This window comes from Hemibagrus wyckioides, linkage group LG14, assembly GCF_019097595.1.
Source record: "Hemibagrus wyckioides isolate EC202008001 linkage group LG14, SWU_Hwy_1.0, whole genome shotgun sequence".
NCBI classification, from domain to species: domain Eukaryota; kingdom Metazoa; phylum Chordata; class Actinopteri; order Siluriformes; family Bagridae; genus Hemibagrus; species Hemibagrus wyckioides.
Window position 1 is genome coordinate 960,756 of NC_080723.1, and position 17,694 is coordinate 978,449.

The 17,694-nt window shown below is 38.0% G+C and overlaps 1 protein-coding gene across 2 annotated transcripts; it reads left to right on the forward strand.

Moving 5' to 3' along the window:
• Positions 1 to 398: 398 nt before the first annotated feature.
• stra6 (signaling receptor and transporter of retinol STRA6) lies at positions 399 to 16,471 on the forward strand. Of its 2 annotated transcripts, none has more exons than XM_058408550.1 (18): positions 399 to 536; positions 6,398 to 6,547; positions 7,256 to 7,322; positions 7,839 to 7,918; positions 8,075 to 8,208; positions 8,590 to 8,756; positions 9,298 to 9,423; positions 10,008 to 10,078; positions 10,770 to 10,846; positions 10,933 to 10,994; positions 11,092 to 11,254; positions 11,774 to 11,849; positions 12,235 to 12,368; positions 12,798 to 12,915; positions 13,141 to 13,242; positions 13,601 to 13,764; positions 14,603 to 14,740; positions 16,102 to 16,471. In XM_058408550.1, exons 2-18 carry the CDS (start codon positions 6,465 to 6,467, stop codon positions 16,353 to 16,355), a joined length of 2,016 nt encoding a protein of 671 aa, XP_058264533.1. In that variant the 5' UTR covers positions 399 to 536; positions 6,398 to 6,464; the 3' UTR covers positions 16,356 to 16,471. The 2 variants fall into 2 exon arrangements, with proteins under 2 accessions (XP_058264533.1, XP_058264532.1); XM_058408549.1 differs by lacking the exon at positions 399 to 536 and adding an exon at positions 5,845 to 5,920.
• The last annotated feature ends 1,223 nt before the right edge of the window (positions 16,472 to 17,694 follow it).

The following is a 17,694-nucleotide window of genomic DNA, read 5'->3' on the forward strand; positions in this document are numbered from 1 at the left end:
CTTCGGTCACGTAGACCATCACAGTTTGTTTCTGTTGCATGGAGATACAGGACAAACACCATATCCTCCACATAAAAGTAAACAGATAACGTAAGGGCACTGGCTGTCGGCGATCATTAAAGGCAAAGTGTAAAACACTGCAGTTATCAGTGCCATGTGTTTTCATGGCAGTGCCTACAGTGTGATAAAGAGAAACAATTCTCTTATTATACAAAATAAAGTAATCTTGTTAATATTAAGATATGAACATACATATTTGGGCTAGATATACTTTATAGCTACCCATGCAATTTCTTCCTTTTTTAAAAAAAACCCTTCTTCAGGTTCACTTCAAGGTCTGGACACTGAAAATTCAGGGGCAAAGTCCCAGAGGATTGCATGCACTGCAGCACTTCTTTTTCCTCTGCACAGGACAAATCTAAACTGCATGGAGAAAGTAATTTAAACCCACAGGAAAGTTTTATCTTCAGCTTTGTTTTACAATTAACTATTTCTGTAAAAAAGAGCATGACATAAGAAGCAGGATCTCCTGGAAGGTAAGAGCATACGCTGTAATGACTTTCTTTTTTTTCCTTTTTTTTTTTTTACTGTTTATTAATAAATAAGATAATATGCTATGCGAAAATAATAATAATAATAATAATAATAATAATAAAAAAAAAACAATTAAATAATGTAAAAAATCGCCTACGCCTCCAAAACTTGTAGTAAAAAGATCATGGAAAAGGGTGAGATATGATATTTTACACCACTCCTCCCTAATGTTGTGAGAAACATGGTGAGAGTCATTATAATGTTTAATTGGTATATAATTATGTAATGGATATATTTAATTGAGAATTGTGTTTGTGTGTATTTGCACTGAGATTCCACACGAGGACATCAACCAAGGTTGCCAGATTGGGCATGACATCCACAACTATTTCAAAAAGTAACTAACCTGAATTAACGTTTTTCAAAACAGTGAAATTAAGTATTTGTTATATAGTGTGTGATACATCTCTAACCTTAAGTGTATTAGCAACGAGGTAAAAATATCAACGGAATAAAGCAGCCTACAGCTGTTAGCGAGCATATGCAGTACAACATGTACACAGAGGTGTGTGTTACAACACAGTACACAATGTGATGGGTAATCCACTGAGAAGGAGGCATTTCATTAGTAAATATACGAGGTGTGACTTCACACTCTGTCCAATATGAGCAGAGCTAGTAGTTTTGCCAAATCTGCATAATTGTTTGATTTAAATCGATTCAATCCTGTTTATATGGTGCTTTAAACAATGGATATACAGCAAATTCATAATTGCCTTTGGTAAACAAACAAACAAAACAATAAAATAATAATAATAATAATAATAATAATAATAATAATAATAATAATAATAATAATAATGGGTAATGGGTAATAATGGGTAACGTGTATTCAGTGTCTTTGAATATCTGAACATCTAATGTTCCACTGTGGATTTTCTGCTGTTCAAAAGATCCCAGACTGTCTACATGTGTAGAGAAAGGCCACAGAATATGATCGCTATTATACAGTTTCTCCATTTTTACTAAAGTTAAGCAAGAAGGGTTATTTTCATTCAGATCAGGGCTTGGCCTCATGTGGAGCCACTGAATAGAGCAAAACTGATCTTATGTAATTGCTTTATACTTGTCAGGATAGTGGTGGATCCTGAGGTGGACATAAGATGGAAATATACCCCCATTGTATAAAATACTTTATTTACACCACAGTTCTTTAGCTGTTCCCTAATTTCCCCAAACCACTGCCATGTACATTACATGGCAGAAATGTTGGCACCTGACCATCACAGCCATATATGGGCCTAGTCACATTGTTACCACAAATCTGGGAGTACAGAATTGTGTAGGATATCATCAAATTAAGATTTGCCTTTGTTGGTTCTGTGCAATCAAGTCCAAACCCGTTTTAGCATAGCAGCACCCCTGTGCACATAGTAAGGTCCATAAAGACATGGTTTGCCAAGGTTGGTGTGGAAGAACTTAAGTGGCTTACACAGATCCCTGACCTCACGCTTCACTTCACTAATGCTCTTGTGGCTGAATGAGCCGACCTCACACAACCTCACAACCTCGTTCCAAAATCTAGTGGAAAGCTCTTCCATAAGTGTCAAGGTTATTATAACAGCATTTACATACTTCTTGAACAAAATCGATCCAAAACAGCCAGTCCATAATCTGCAGGGTCTTAGTGAACAGTATGATGCTGGCCTGCTGAATTTGTCCACTATGGGTGTTCTTCAATTAAATAAAAGAGGAAAAAATATTGTTGTATGGCTTCTGAGGACAGGAGATTAAATTGTCACATGATCTGTCAGTGACTGATGGCTGTTGTTCTCTCCCAACATCAAACATCTCAGTCTGTTATTGGCATAGCCAGGTTAGCACCATCAAGACTACTTTTTTCTTTAACTGGCTAATGTAAGTGCTCCCAAGAGACCATGAATGATGATAGCGGATATGAAATCACTAAAGAGAACGTCCATCTTGTCTTTGCTGCTGTGTCTTTAATTAAATTTGGTCATTCACTGGGTTTTGGCTGTACCCCTTTTCTAGTTAACTGTGCGAGAGCAGGTCGTTTGAAAGCTGCACACAGCTTTAAAAGCCACAGTGATGCACTTAATAATGAAATTTCTTCATTATTTAAGAATGGGTTAAGCATTTTTATATGTATACTCACAAAAAGAATTAAATAGTGTGTCTTATTATCATTTATATCTTTCTGTGTCTTGTGATATAGAATAGCATTAATGTTTTCACTTGGCCTGAGGAACAGTATACCTCTTTTTCTGCTCTGATTTATGAAAGACATTTTCTGTTCACTTCTCAAACCTAAACCAAGCACCAGCTATTTCTCAGCCTGGACCAAACAAAGTCTCTGGCCCATTTCCACCACCACCTTGGTGATGTAAGTCTTCAAAGCATTCTTTGTTCAACAGCCTCTGTTTGTCCAGCCTTTTTTTTCTCACAGAAGGATGAAACTGATTTGTGAGCTTTTTAGTTCCCCTCAGGAGTTTTAGCGATGGTTTTGAAAATGTCTTTAATTCTCTTTGACTGTAATCCCTGCATAATGAGAGGAGCAAACCAAGCTTGACACTGTGACTAAGATTACGAAACTTCACAGATGCCAACACAACGACAGCTAGAATAGACCAGTGAGGGAGGGAGAGAAGACCGGCAGCAGAGCTTTGTTGTATTTCCAGCTCTCTGGAACAATACTGTTGTTTACTGTCAAATGCACAATATAGCACTTAGACAGAATCCTGGCATTATTCAGCTTAATTAAATGTGTGTAATTGGAGATGAAGTGCTGTGTGTGAGGGAGATGTAACCTTTACCCTTCATCCTGTTTTCAGTCTGTTCACGTGGCTCTGCCTCCTCGGTGCTGATGCCGGGGCAGGAGAGGTGTTTTTTTTTTTTTTATAATTTCAGAAGTAGTTAAAATATAACTCTAATTTTGTATAAAGTTATTTCCATCTACATTTATATAGGTCCAAAGCTAAAAGCCTGGTACATAGCAAAGTTCAAGGTCTAATACTATTAAATGTTATTTATTAACCTGCTTAGAATAATTAATTTTATTTATACAGATTTGTGATAAATCATGTGTCTGTATAGAAATCATTTTCCTGCCAGTTATACTATCATATATACATATATATATATATATATAGTCTGTCTATATGTGTGGCCCTGTGATGGACTGGTGACCTGTCCAGGGTGTACCCCTGCCTTTCACCCAATGTGTGCTGGGATAGGCTCCAGCAGATCCCTGTGACCCTAAATAGGAATAAAGTGGGTATAGACAACGGATGGATGGATGGATATATATATATATATATATATATATATATACACTATATTGCCAAAAGTATTCGCTCACCTGCCTTGACTCGCATATGAACTTGAAGTGACATCCCATTCCTAATCCATAGGGTTCAATATGACGTCTGTCCACCCTTTGCAGCTATAACAGCTTCAACTCTTCTGGGAAGGCTGTCCACAAGGTTTAGGAGTGTGTTTATGGGAATTTTTGACCATTCTTCCAGAAGCGCATTTGTGAGGTCACACACTGATGTTGGACGAGAAGGCCTGGCTCTCAGTCTCCGCTCTAATTCATCCCAAAGGTGTTCTATCGGGTTGAGGTCAGGACTCTGTGCAGGCCAGTCAAGTTCATCCACACCAGACTCTGTCATCCATGTCTTTATGGACCTTGCTTTGTGTGCTGGTGCACAGTCATGTTGGAAGAGGAAGGGGCCAGCTCCAAACTGTTCCCACAAAGTTGGGAGCATGGAATTGTCCAAAATGTCTTGGTATGCTGAAGCATTCAGAGTTCCTTTCACTGGAACTAAGGGGCCAAGCCCAGCTCCTGAAAAACAACCCCACACCATAATCCCCCCTCCACCAAACTTTACACTTGGCACAATGCAGTCAGACAAGTACCGTTCTCCTGGCAACCGCCAAACCCAGACTCGTCCATCAGATTGCCAGATGGAGAAGCGTGATTCGTCACTCCAGAGAACGCGTCTCCACTGCTCTAGAGTCCAGTGGCGGCGTGCTTTACACCACTGCATCCGACGCTTTGCATTGCACTTGGTGATGTATGGCTTGGATGCAGCTGCTTGGCCATGGAAACCCATTCCATGAAGCTCTCTGTGCACTGTTCTTGAGCTAATCTGAAGGCCACATGAAGTTTGGAGGTCTGTAGCGATTGACTCTGCAGAAAGTTGGCCACCTCTTCGCACTATGCGCCTCAGCATCCGCTGACCCCGCTCCGTCAGTTTGCGTGGCCTACCACTTCGTGGCTGAGTTGCTGTCGTTCCCAAACACTTCCACGTTCTTATAATACAGCTGACAGTTGACTGTGGAATATTTAGGAGCGAGGAAATTTCACGACTGGATTTGTTGCACAGGTGGCATCCTATCACAGTTCCACGCTGGAATTCACTGAGCTCCTGAGAGCGACCCATTCTTTCACAAATGTTTGTAAAAACAGTCTGCATGCCTAGGTGCTTGATTTTATACACCTGTGGCCATGGAAGTGATTGGAACACCTGATTCTAATTATTTGGATGGGTGAGCGAATACTTTTGGCAATATAGTGTATATATATATATATATATATATATATATATATATATATATATATATATATATATATACTCATTCTGGAGTCCATAATAGAGAACTGGTCAGTTTTTGGTTATCTAGGTTGCACTTTTAGAGACACGAATTGGATTTCAATATTAAACTTTTAGCCTGCTTTGTCATATTCTCAGCATAGACTAGCCAATCCTGTCCAAACATCCAAAAACAACTATTTTGTTTTATTTACTACTAACATTAAATATAGGTAGCTAATTTGGTTATTGCAGCTAACTAAAGTTTAGTTAGTTAGTTTCCTCTACCAATAATTAGCAACCCAATAGAGAGGCTACAATAATATTCGGAATATTCATGCTTGTGTTATTCATCAAGGTGAAAGGGCATTCAAGGTAACATAAGATTAGACTTCAAAACTACTACTAAATCTTCTTAATCAATTTATTTTAAATTGATAAATGAAGTAATATATAAATGCTGTGACAGCAAACTAAAGTTACTAAAGTGTAGTACAGTGTGTGTATGTGTTTGTGTGGAAAGTAGTACTTTTGCCTTTCATTACTTTCTTTTGACTCATCATTATTAATCCTCACAGTGAGATTGCTTCACTCATGTATTTCCCTGTTATCTCAGTGGAAAATGGAAATGAATGAACGTACCACACCTCCTCAGCCACAGCCATCCCACACACATACAGCTCAGTGTTTTATAAAATTCCTGTGCTTCTGATACTCTTCATGCTGGCCTCTCAGACAGCAGCCCGCCCATGGACGGTCACCTAATCTCAGTAAGCCACAGGTGGCAGGATAGACTAGCTGCCCCTTATTTGCATTGTTCTCCTCTTCATTTTCATATTTTCATCATTTCTCTTCTTTATCTTTCTTTCTCCTCTATCCTTCCTTCTTTATCTTTGATTTCCTCTCTCCAATCTTCCACTGTGGTGTTGATCTAAATCTGAAAACAGAGGCCTGCTGACACTATTTTTCACAACTCTCTGCTACAGCAGGATTGGAGCACCTGAACAGAGAGAGAGTGAGTGTGAGAGAGAGAGAGAGAGAGAGAGAGAGAGAGAGTGAGAGAGAGAGAGAGAGAGAGAGAGAGAGAGAGAGAGAGAGAGAGAGAGAGAGAGAGAGAGAGAGAGAGATAAAGTGAAGGAGGGAGAGACCACAGGGAACACAGGACTTCACAAAACCGAACTTTGAAAGGAGCTTTTTTTTCTTGCACAACGTACGTGAACAGGAGAAAAGTGTTGTGTGTCCTACAGGAAGAGAGAAGAGAAGTCCACCCTGCCTGAATTCCTGGACTTCAATTTTGGTCCTTAAAACAAGATCATGAGTGCAGACCTTGCAAAGGAAGACTACTATGAGTATCAAGATTTGTATGATAATGCTGTACCCACCAAGATTCCTGTAGAGTAAGTAATACCTTTTCATGTACTCAAAAATGTTTTGTCTGTAGGGTTATTCTTGTCTTTTTCTACATTTTCTTGAGGTTTCAAACTGAACATGATACATCACCTAGTATATAAGTTTATATAAGTCATAATGGACTAGGTTTACTAACATAATGGACTAATTCATCAGAGAACAGTATCTTGTTCCTGTTTGACCTACTCTCCATCCTCTCAGTTACAGCAGTAAACAGAATGACATTTTGAATCCTGTGGGAAAATGTAAACTAAACACATTCTGTCACTTCAGTTTACATTATACATCAGAACTATCACCTGACTTCCTGTTACCTTTTAAGGGAACATACGGTCTGATTTGTATTCTCAATAATAGACTGCAGATATATATGGCGTATTTTCAGGCTGTTGAACATTAATTTCATCTTCATCATTAAGAATATAATTAAGTAGTCTGAGTATTTGTACATAGATACCATTGTTTTTGTTATGGTTTAATTCATTCTTTGTTCATCACAGCAGTTTGTAAATGTATGAAGCAGTTTAATTTTTGTTGCCTTGTTAATTGCATAATTCAGGCTTGGAAAGATCAAGCAGTTAAATTTTTCTTTAAGGAATCTTACAGGAAAAAGGAGTTTACTCTTCAGTGTTCTGCGTAATCGTCTTGGATCATGGCAGCTTATGATAAATACTCTGTTTTTGTGAAATTTCCAGAGTTATCCCACCATGTGACCCCAAAGCTGATGAAAGTCTCTACCACATATGCATCACTGTCATTTCCGTGAGTTTTGTCTGAGATATAAACTCTCTGATCTTTCACATTCATACTTCTTCAAGCTTCAACTTATTGTCTTTCCAAATTTAGGAAAACTGTATTGTGGGTGACCAAATCATGTAAAATCTAAAGTGGTCATCACTTATAATGCCTAGCTCCTGGGCGTCCCATTGACTCGAGGTCACAGCCATCATTCTAGCATATTTGATGTTTATAAATGTGATGGCCCATGTGGTAAGGTCAGGCCAACCCCCAGCATGCAGTTTAGGCCCTGGATAGTCCTAAAGCTGTGATAGGTCACAGCAGGTCACTGGTCCCAGGCCTCTGTTCACTGAACTTGATTAATGGAAGACAGGGCCACATCACATGACCTTATTTTGAAGAGGAGGTACATCCTTTCCCTTTAATGAGAGGCTGTAATTTTAATTTAAACTGGGAGCAATAGAACATTGGGTTCAAAAGTGGGTTATGTTTGGATCTTGGCAGAGGTACATTGCTCAAGATTTTCCTCTTCTGTTTTAGTTTGTGGTCATGCTGATCCTGTTGGTGTTGGCAAAGCGGCAGAAAGTTGACAGGCTTAAAGGACTTCCAGCTTTATTCAGGTGAGTCCAGCATGATCTTCACTTCCACATCTTTAATTACAGCCAGTGTCAAAGCAATCAGCCCTTTCTGAACTTAAATGATTAAAGTCCAACTGAACTCTTGGTTCATTGCTTTATTATTGTATATATGATTCAATATTTCTTTTCTCTCTCAAGCCCTGTGAATTTTTTAGACCATACACAACACAAAGCCTTGTCTGTGGCTGTGTTTGGGGTCCTATTCTGCAGGCTTGTTGGACTGGTTCTATCGCCCAACCCACTACCTTTTATCAAGGACGAACCAAACAAAGGTATGGGGATTCTTCTGTGCTAAACAAAATAGCTGGTTTGCTCACATTTTCACATTAATACATTATACTGTTTATGGTATTGGAAGCAGTCCAATTCAAGTGAACATTCTGTATATAATTGAGACCACCAAGGTAGCTGGGAAACATCCCTGTAAAGGCGATATGAAGCAGAGGCAGTGAGTCATTCCTGCACTGAACCTATCAAATGAATACTTATTCACAAAATGGCCTCTATCCAAAAACAGGCTCTATTCACACAAAAGGATGAATAATACCTGACTTTTTACCTGACTCTTTGAACTTTTTCTTAATATAGGAATAAACTTATTCCTATATTATCTATGCTGAACAAATGTTTTTAATTTGTTGTTATTTTTTCAGAGTATTGGCTGATTCTTGCCCTCTTCTACTACCCTGCTTTGTATTACCCCTTGCTGGCCTGTGGCACCCTCCACATCACTGTTGGCTATGTACTGGGCAGCCTGTTGTCATGGACACATTTTGGCATTCTCATCTGGCATAAAATCGACTGCCCCAGGACACCACGGGTCGGTCCACTCAGATTGTCTTGGCATTGTTAATGGCTGGGTTGATATTATTGTCTTATGTATATAGAATTTTGTGAATCTCAGACTAGCTAGAATTACATTATGTAGAACTACATAGACCTTTGTACATAGACCACCTTCTCGCTGTGTAACAGACAGGACATCATTTCTTTATTCTATTACTGCTATTGTTTAATGGCTTCTTAATGAATGTTCAAGACTTAAAAATATTTGTTCTGCCTTCAAGTCAGCCAGAGTGCATTTATCAGAGTAAATCACTGCAGTTTCTGGCAGAGTGAAGAGTATCTTCTGAAAGTTAATCGAAAAGCTAATAAAAAAGGGCAAAAATAAATCAAAAGCTGCAAACAACATCTAAAGGGATGATCATGTAAATATGTCTGTTTTTCTTCTCACTTTTTTGAAAAGCTAGACATAAGCAATTAAAATGATAATGCATTTGAGAGTCTCAAACTATTCTTAGCCCAAGGTATATAAAGGTAGGAAATTTGTTAATGTTATTTTTCCTACATATCCTCTGCAGATATACAAGTACCATTCCCTGTTAAGCAGCCTGCCAGAGATTGCCTGTTTGGCATTTCTCAGTTTCCAGTATCCTCTTCTCCTGTTCAAGGGCTTTAAAGGAACAGAGAAAAGCGATCCCTTTGAGGTGAGTGTGTGCAGTGCCACTGATGTGTAAATGAACTGGGAGCAGACTGAGTGTTTTTGAGGGATTAATAAACTTGTCATGCATATTTGAGGCCTAGAATTAGTCATGGTGGCATTTGAGCTCTCTAGAACAAGTAAATGTGTAACATCTGTGGCTTTCTGCTTTCACCACACGTGCACACATGAGAAAGTTTTGTAACTTGCAAATAATAAAGCTTAATTATCTAACACAATGCAAAGTGTAAAACTGTTGGTAATCACCGGAATGTCATTCCACTGCCTAATCATAATAAGCAGCTCTCTGGGATTGAGTTCTGGGCCGTGGCAGAAAAGATTATACAGGCATTGTGTTGTTTTCCCACAGACACAGCACAATGGTGCTCTTATTTGGCTGTACTCTGTAAAAATGTATGGGGTGTGATGGAAATTGAGCGGTAGAATCTTCTTTTAATCAGCTTTTAAATTAGAACTTCATGACTTAATCTTGATTACATAAATCAGGATTACAATCAGCACCTTCTTAACCAAGGTCATGCAGATGTGTTAAATTCACTGATTTCCATTTCATTTCATTTTGTTTCACAGGACCTAAAGAATAACTACTACACAGACTATGTAAAGAACATCCTCAAAAAGAAGAAAACATCTCAAGCCAGGTTGGATGAGTTTTTTTTTTTTTTTAACAATATCTTTTGTTAACAGATTTTTATCTATATGTCATAAATCATTCGTAAATAAAAAAAAATAAGGAATCTGACACCTGAGGTTTGTTCAGATGTTTTCTATAAAATGAATCCAAAGTGCCCCCAAAATTTATTTTTTGTCAGAATTTTAGGACTGTAGACTAATTTTAGATGAAACAATGTTCTATTGAGCTCGACGACTGGTGTTATATATATGCTTTACGATGTATAATGAACATGTGCAGGTCTGTTTGCACTAATGATCAGTTTTGATTAATTTACAAACACAAGAAGCCTTTATTATTATCATGACACCTACATTACTGCACAGGAAAATTCTTTTCTTCACATATCCCGGCTGAGGAAATTGGGGTCAGAGCGCAGGGGCAGCTATGATCTCCTATCATGCAGAGGTCTGAGAAGACAGTTGATGAAGTTTAGTTACAGTGACCATAACTGCTGATTGACTGAGTGAGAATTAAAAGAAAAATCATTTGGTCAGATGATTAGAGATTTCTTGTACTGCAGAAATCCTGTTAGCCACTATAAGGACATATAGAATGAGCCTATTATGCTTTATATAACTGCTAGAAAAGGGATGGAAATGATCATTCTCAACTAGAGAATTGCTTGACTATCATTATTTGTGTTTCTTCTTTCTCAGTTCAAGCAGTTCTAATCACAAGCTGGCTGAAAGAATCACTGATGCTCTCAAGTCTTACATATACACGCCTGAAGAAGGTAACTACAGCTGTGTACATATGCCAGAGTTATGGCGGTAATGTTAGTCGTGTTGTGATTTTGTGATTATCTTTTCCTCTTTTCAGTTTTTAGGTTCCCTCTGAAGATAGCCATTTCTCTGGTTGTGGCATTTATTGCTCTTTATCAGGTGTGTCTCCCTGTAAATCCCTAGTAAAGACATTTGAAGTGGTTACTGCAGGATTACTACATGACTAATTATATGCTGTTTGCCCATGTTCTATCAGATGGCCCTCTTGCTGGTCATTGGAGTAGTGCCCACTCTCCAGATTGTCCGAAAAGGAGTGGACGAAGACATTGCATTTCTCCTTGCTGGTTTTAACATTATTCTATCAGATGATCGGAAAGAGGTGGTTAAGATAGTGGTGTACTACATGTGGTGTGTTGAGGGTGAGTTCAGATTCATTCCGAATCTTTCATGAAAACAATGTAGGCAACAGTTTTATTGGTTTTGCGTGCAGAATATTATAGCTGTAAAATTATTTTGTTTTTCATTTCTGATATTTGGTATTGTTGAGTCAGTTAACTCCACAGAGTAACCGAGTAGTAATTCAGAATACACTCTCATTGACCCAGAGGCTTCTGTGCTCAGTAGAGGAAGCTGCCTGCGGTCTAATTATATTAAGCTTCGTGCCAACTGCAAGAAAAATTGCCCAGAGCCTTGTAATGGATCCAATGCTGAGCGTATAGATCCGCTGTCAATCTCCTCCTTATACACACCTGTGTAAATCCATACTATGTGCACAAAAACCATGCACGAGTCCACGTATACAAATTCCAATTGGAGAATAGTGACAGAGTCAGCAGAGCAGACTGATGGACCATTACAGAAATTACTTGCTAATCAACCAACGGTGAAAAGTGCTGAGAGTGTGGTCTGTATGAGGGTTATTTTTTTTGTTCTTTCAGTGTGCTATGTCTCAGCAGTAGCCCTGACCTGCTTGGTTAATCTGGTCATGTTTATGAGGTCCGTGGTTCTGCACAGGTAAGGCTAAAATACACATAATGTTTAACATTTCACAGAAAATCTACTTTCACACACATTAGTGTCTCCCTTTCTATATGTCTCACTGTCCCTCTCGCTCTCTCTCTCTCTCTCTCTCACACACACACACACACATACACATACACACACACACACACACACATATATATGAAAGTAATAGTGGAAGATATTGTATTCTCACTGATGAGTTAGTGCCAGTGGGAGCAGGCTGAGTTTGACCCTAATTTACAAACTACAAGCTGAAAATAATGGGTTCTCAAATTGAGTCAGTTTTAATTGTATCTCAGCAATATTCATTCACTTCACACATCCTTATTATATTCCTCATCTTGTATCTCATGAAATGACATATTTGGGAATTCAGGTCTAATCTGAGAGGGCTGTACCGAGGGGATATCTACAATGTTTATAACTGCCAGAGGAGCATAAGGCCATCACGTCCTGCCCTGGTGTGCTGGATGGGCTTCACGAGCTACCAAGCTGCATTTATTTGTCTGGGTAAATTTATCTCTAGATTTTTCAATCAATTTATCTTTTTTGTGTGTGTGTGTAACATTCCTTTTTCTCTTTCCAGTGGGATGGGCCATTTTTTACATAGACATATTGACTCTGAATTTTGTTGCATTTATAAAATATTTTTCCTAAATCAATGTTAACCCCTTGAATCCCGACTTGTTATTTATTATTTATCTTAGAGCGTAATTTTCAGCATGTACTATGAATTATTCAGTAAACTTTAGAGTCACATATCTTTGAAAGATGTATTTACTAGACTGGGAAAAGTAAGTCTGGAACCGAGGTTTTTAGCATGAATTTTAATTTCAACCACTAATATAACCCATTTTAAATGCAACTGCCAAATAAATGTGTATATATATTTTTGAGTCAAGTATAACAGACCAACTCTCTGTGTCTCTCCTCATCAAGGCATGGTCATTCAGACACTGGTGTTCTTCATTTGCTTTCTGTTTGCTGTGTTCCTTGTCATCATTCCCATCTTATATGGAAAGAACCTTGTGGTCTTTCACATCATTGGCAGAATGTGGTGAGTCCATCACTGCCAATGAAGAATGACGAATATAATATGTGATCATGGTATTGGTCAGTGACCTTGAGCTGTTAGTTTTTTCTGCCTGCTCATTGTGTCCAGGGTCATGGCACTATCCCCAAGTGCACTACACAATCTCACATCCTAATCCATGCACTCCAGCACTTAAAGAGGTGCTGCTTAAAACAAATCCTCTCTTATGTGCTGTGTCTCCATTCCCAGGCCCTTCTGGTTGACGTTGTTATTGACTGCGCTCGTCCAGCACCTTACATCCAGGTTCTTCTTCATTAAAAAAGAAGCTGGAACACAAGACCTAACTAACAGGTAGAGTTTCCCATGGTCAAATAATATCACTATCAATATAATATCAAAATCGAATAAAATCACTTTTAGTTAGAAGTATGGTCGTTTTGTCTTAACTATAAAACTATTACATGTTGTCTGAAATGTATCTAAAACCTTATAAGTGTTAAACTATCTTAAATTTAAAACATACTTAACCTTGTGTCATTTTGTGTGTGTTTATATACTTCTGAATTAATTTAGCATAATTCTGAATCATTTTTTTCAAGTATTTTTAGTGACTTTCTAAAAGTCATCAGAAGTATTATTTTTGATTAGATGATATTTGCAGAATGTTTACCTTAAAGCATAAATGTGTTTTTTGCTGGTCTGTGTGCAGGGGCTGCCTTTTCCTTCTGACCTACCTGCTATTTCCAGTCAATGTACTGGTGGGTGGCTTGTTGGGAATTTGGCGGTTGGTCATCACGGCTCTTTTTAACATTGTGCATTTGGGCCGTATGGACATCAGCCTCCTTAACCGCAATGTGGAATCTTTTGACACAGGTACATCAGATTGCATTAGCAGCCTGGCTTAGATAAAGACCAGCTTGCCTTCCTTTAGCACTCTATTTTCTGTTTATGGCCATATAAGAGTGACACATACAGACAGTGGAAAGATTAAATGTGAAATCAGTGGCTGTTATTCTGTGGGAGGCATTTTCCTGGCATGCTTTGGATCCACTTTTCCATTTAAAGTAAAGCGTTCATATCAATACAGAGCTTTTATCTATGATCATCTTCATCCTTTGATTAAACATTTCTATCCTAATGAAAGTGCTTTCTTCCGGGATGTAAAGGTCTCCATTCACAGGGCACAAGGGCTCACTGAAAGATTAGATGAGTATGAAAATGAAGCAAATCATGTGCTATGACCTTCACAGTGACCAGATCCCAACCCAACTGAACACCTATAGCAGATTTCTGATCAAATGTGTTAGCTTTCTCCCAAAACAATAATTGAGGGAATATCCTTGTAGAATCTATGCCAAGGTTCATCGAAGCTTGTCTGGTAGCTCATGGTAGCTCAACACCTTACTAAGATGCAGGTTGCTGGTTTTTCCTTTAATTTATTACCAATCTGAATAGTGGGTGTATAATTATTCATTTAAAACGACAGCATGCTGACCGGTTTCTCAAAAATATATGCTGTAAAAACTGTATTACATTTCAGTCCTCCCCAGACACTGATTGCTGTGTAGTCTTACTTGAGATGCATGCTCTGTGCAGTTGAGGAGACATCTCAACAGTGCAGATGGAATTGCCACTAGACACAATAGTGTATAATAGACTGTAGATTGCATTTTGCCCAGTTTAACTCATGCACCATTCTGTTGCTCTGCAGGATATCGCTGTTATGCTCATTATTTAAAGATTGAGGTCAGTCAGTCTCACCCAGTCATGAAGGCCTTCTGTGGGTTGCTGTTGCAGTCTCCAAGCCAGGACAAAGGAACTGGAAATGCAGCACGTAATGCGGAGGAAGGTTGGTGATAGCAGCGACACAATTCCCCGAGTGCTCCTTGCATAATGCAGTACATCCAACATGGCTCTATGCGACTGAATGACCTTATTCTTATTATTATCAGGAACAAAAACATAATAAATTGTTAACACAAACACTACGTGATATTGTTTCCAAATCAGATTTGTTGTTTACTCTGCAATAAGGAAATTTAGTACACAGGAAAAAAAATCTGATCACCTCACACTTTTTCCAGTGAGTTTTTTGTTTAAATAGTCTGCTGTTTCTCTGCTGTTAAATGGAGGATAAACATTATCCCTGTGCACTAGTGAAGCAGTGTGTCTGTGAATATGATTTCTCCCGGTTCATCCAGACTGTATTTCCAGGCAGTTGGCCAGCTTTGTTTAAAACATAATTGATTCATCACACTGTCTTGCACGCAGCAGGCGAGCATATCCATCCTGATTAAATTTGTGAGTATAAATTGGGCCATAATGCACAATGAGTCTCTCTGGCCTCACTGTTGCTCTCAATCAAACCTGTCATAGAGCAAGCAAACATCCGACCTAGCTGAATCACACCTCATCTAAGATAAACAGGACTTTTCCCTCTGTTTTTATACTGTTCGCATCAGGCATGGAAGACCTATCCTTGCCATTTTCTCCTATATTAAAGTCACAGAAACGCAGTGTGATCACAGCTGTTCGCTGAACACAGAATTTAACAAATTGTCGGTGAAAGCAGATGGTGAGTCCACAGCTCTGATTAATCTCTATATCTCTCTTTTAGTACCTAGACATTTACAAATTGCTTAGCATCCCAAAATGGAAATATTTATGTCTTTGTAATTAGATACAGTCAAAATTCTGCTAACTCCTGATGAACAAGGTTCTTTTGTGTATAGTAGAGATTAGCATTAGGTTCACAGATTACACAGATGGACCGTTCTAATTGACTGTTTCATTTATGCAACCCAGAGGGCTTGTGTTTTTTGTGTGGTAATGGCAGGCTCAATATGGGCCAACTGTGCTCAAAAGATTCCATTACAGCTGCCTTTATATGCAGCAGTGTGCTGATGATCCTCATTCACTATGTAAACCATATCAACGTTTGAAGTACTGTTTACCCATTTCTCCTTAATGCATGTTATTTTCCTGTAAACGCCTTTGTAAGATATCCGAGGAAAAAATTGGAATGATGTAATATTTATTCACATTAATATTTTTTTTTTTTAAATAAAACGAATAGCCTGAGGATTGCTTTTTGCAATTGCCCCCCCCCCCCAAACCCCACCATATCTTCATATGCACATATTTGACATGCAAAATGATCTATAAGTACAGCAAGCTAATGTTGGAGGTTATCTGGATCTTTTGTTGCAGGAATTCAACTGGTTTCACAGGATAAGAAACAGAACAAGGTGCCAAATGCTAAGCGAGCACGTGGACACTGGCATCTCCTCTATACACTAGTGAATAATCCGTCTTTGGTGGGGTCCAGGAAGCACTTTCAGAGACAGAGCTCAGAGAGTATCCTGAACGGGACGCTCAAACGGAGCTCCAAAGAAGGCAGTAAAAAGGAAGGAGCAACCACAGCAGCCATCAAAGAGGGAGAGGGAGCTGCATCCAAGGACTGAGACTGATAACACAGACAAAAAGAAACAATGTTCTCTCGCTTCCTTTATTAAATTATATTAGATGCTGGACAGATAATAATAATAATAATAATAATAATAATAATAATAATAATAATGGTATTATTGTTAGTGTTTGTGGACAAATAACTTGAATAAATGTCCTTATAGTGCCTCAGGAAGAAGTATAGATGTTTTTTGTTTGTTTGTTTTTTGACAGAATGGATGCACTCTTTATTTTGTGATAATTATTTTTGTTTTTCATTTGGATGTTTTTGGTGCAGGATTATCAGAAATGTTATAGTGGCACTGAACTTCCATAAATACTTGTGCAAGGTGATATTGTCTTTTATAATGACGATGTGATGTACGTTTTTTTCATTTCCTGTGCATTCAGCATTGCCCTTGGAAAAAATGAGGAAAGATTTGTTTGAAAAAAAAATGTTACCGTTTAATACAATAGAGTTATAATCTTTTTTTAATGAATAAAATAAGTTTATCGTGATGCAAGTTTAGTTTTTAAAATGTTTATTGTCAGATTTGAAGAAAAATAATTGTGTGATTTGAACGATATAAATAAATAAATAAAAGCAAAGCTTTGGCGGTGTCTGTGTTAAACAAAGGCAGCTATACCGCGTTGTGGCATATATAATGATGAACAAAGTTAATTAGCAATTAGTGTGTAATTATTCCTGAAAGACATTGTTTTAAATAAATAAATAAGAACGATAAACTAAAATATTTTAACATTATAATTACATTTCTGACTGTTTTAGCCTCCTAAGGCGCACGGAATATAACGCATGATTTGCTTCGTGTTTTTTCTCCTTTTTAATTACAAACAAATTCTGTATGTTTTTTTGTTTTAGTCTTGTTTTGTTCTTTCTTTATTTAAATAGTTGTGATGTTCTTTTGCTGTAACTGACCCTCACTACAGGCGGGTCGCGGATCAGAGCCAAATAAAAACGCAGTGCAGCAACATGCGAGCACCAGCACTTGCGTTTCTTTGTTCTTCCAATCGTTTCTTAATTACGAAATGACACCAAGATCTCCTACAAAATAGATATAGATTTAATTAACACTTAAAGAATCTGTGGAACATATAACACAAGGTCTCAGGTCGCGCTAAAAAACGAGGAGGAAGAACAGAGCAAAAATCAGCGCTGCGCCCCGAAAAACACAACTAGATTATTCATTTTAATCACACAATTTATATGCATGTTTTTCTTCTATTCTTTAATTTATTTTAATTTATTATTTTTTTACAGATATGTGCGGTAATATTTTCTGTATGTGATCGTGTGTCATAATTATTCAGACAAATAACTTGCTTTGCTCGTGT

What these genes read in the sequence shown, in the direction of transcription:
- stra6 (XM_058408550.1), top strand. Translation starts at nt 6,465, where the DNA reads ATGAGTGCAGACCTTGCAAAGGAAGACTACTATGAGTATCAAGATTTG. An exon ending in ACTGCCCCAGGACACCACGG is followed by an intron (nt 8,757 to 9,297) that starts GTCGGTCCACTC and finishes TATCCTCTGCAG; the next exon opens with ATATACAAGTACCATTCCCT. An exon ending in CTACATGTGGTGTGTTGAGG is followed by an intron (nt 11,255 to 11,773) that starts GTGAGTTCAGAT and finishes TTGTTCTTTCAG; the next exon opens with TGTGCTATGTCTCAGCAGTA.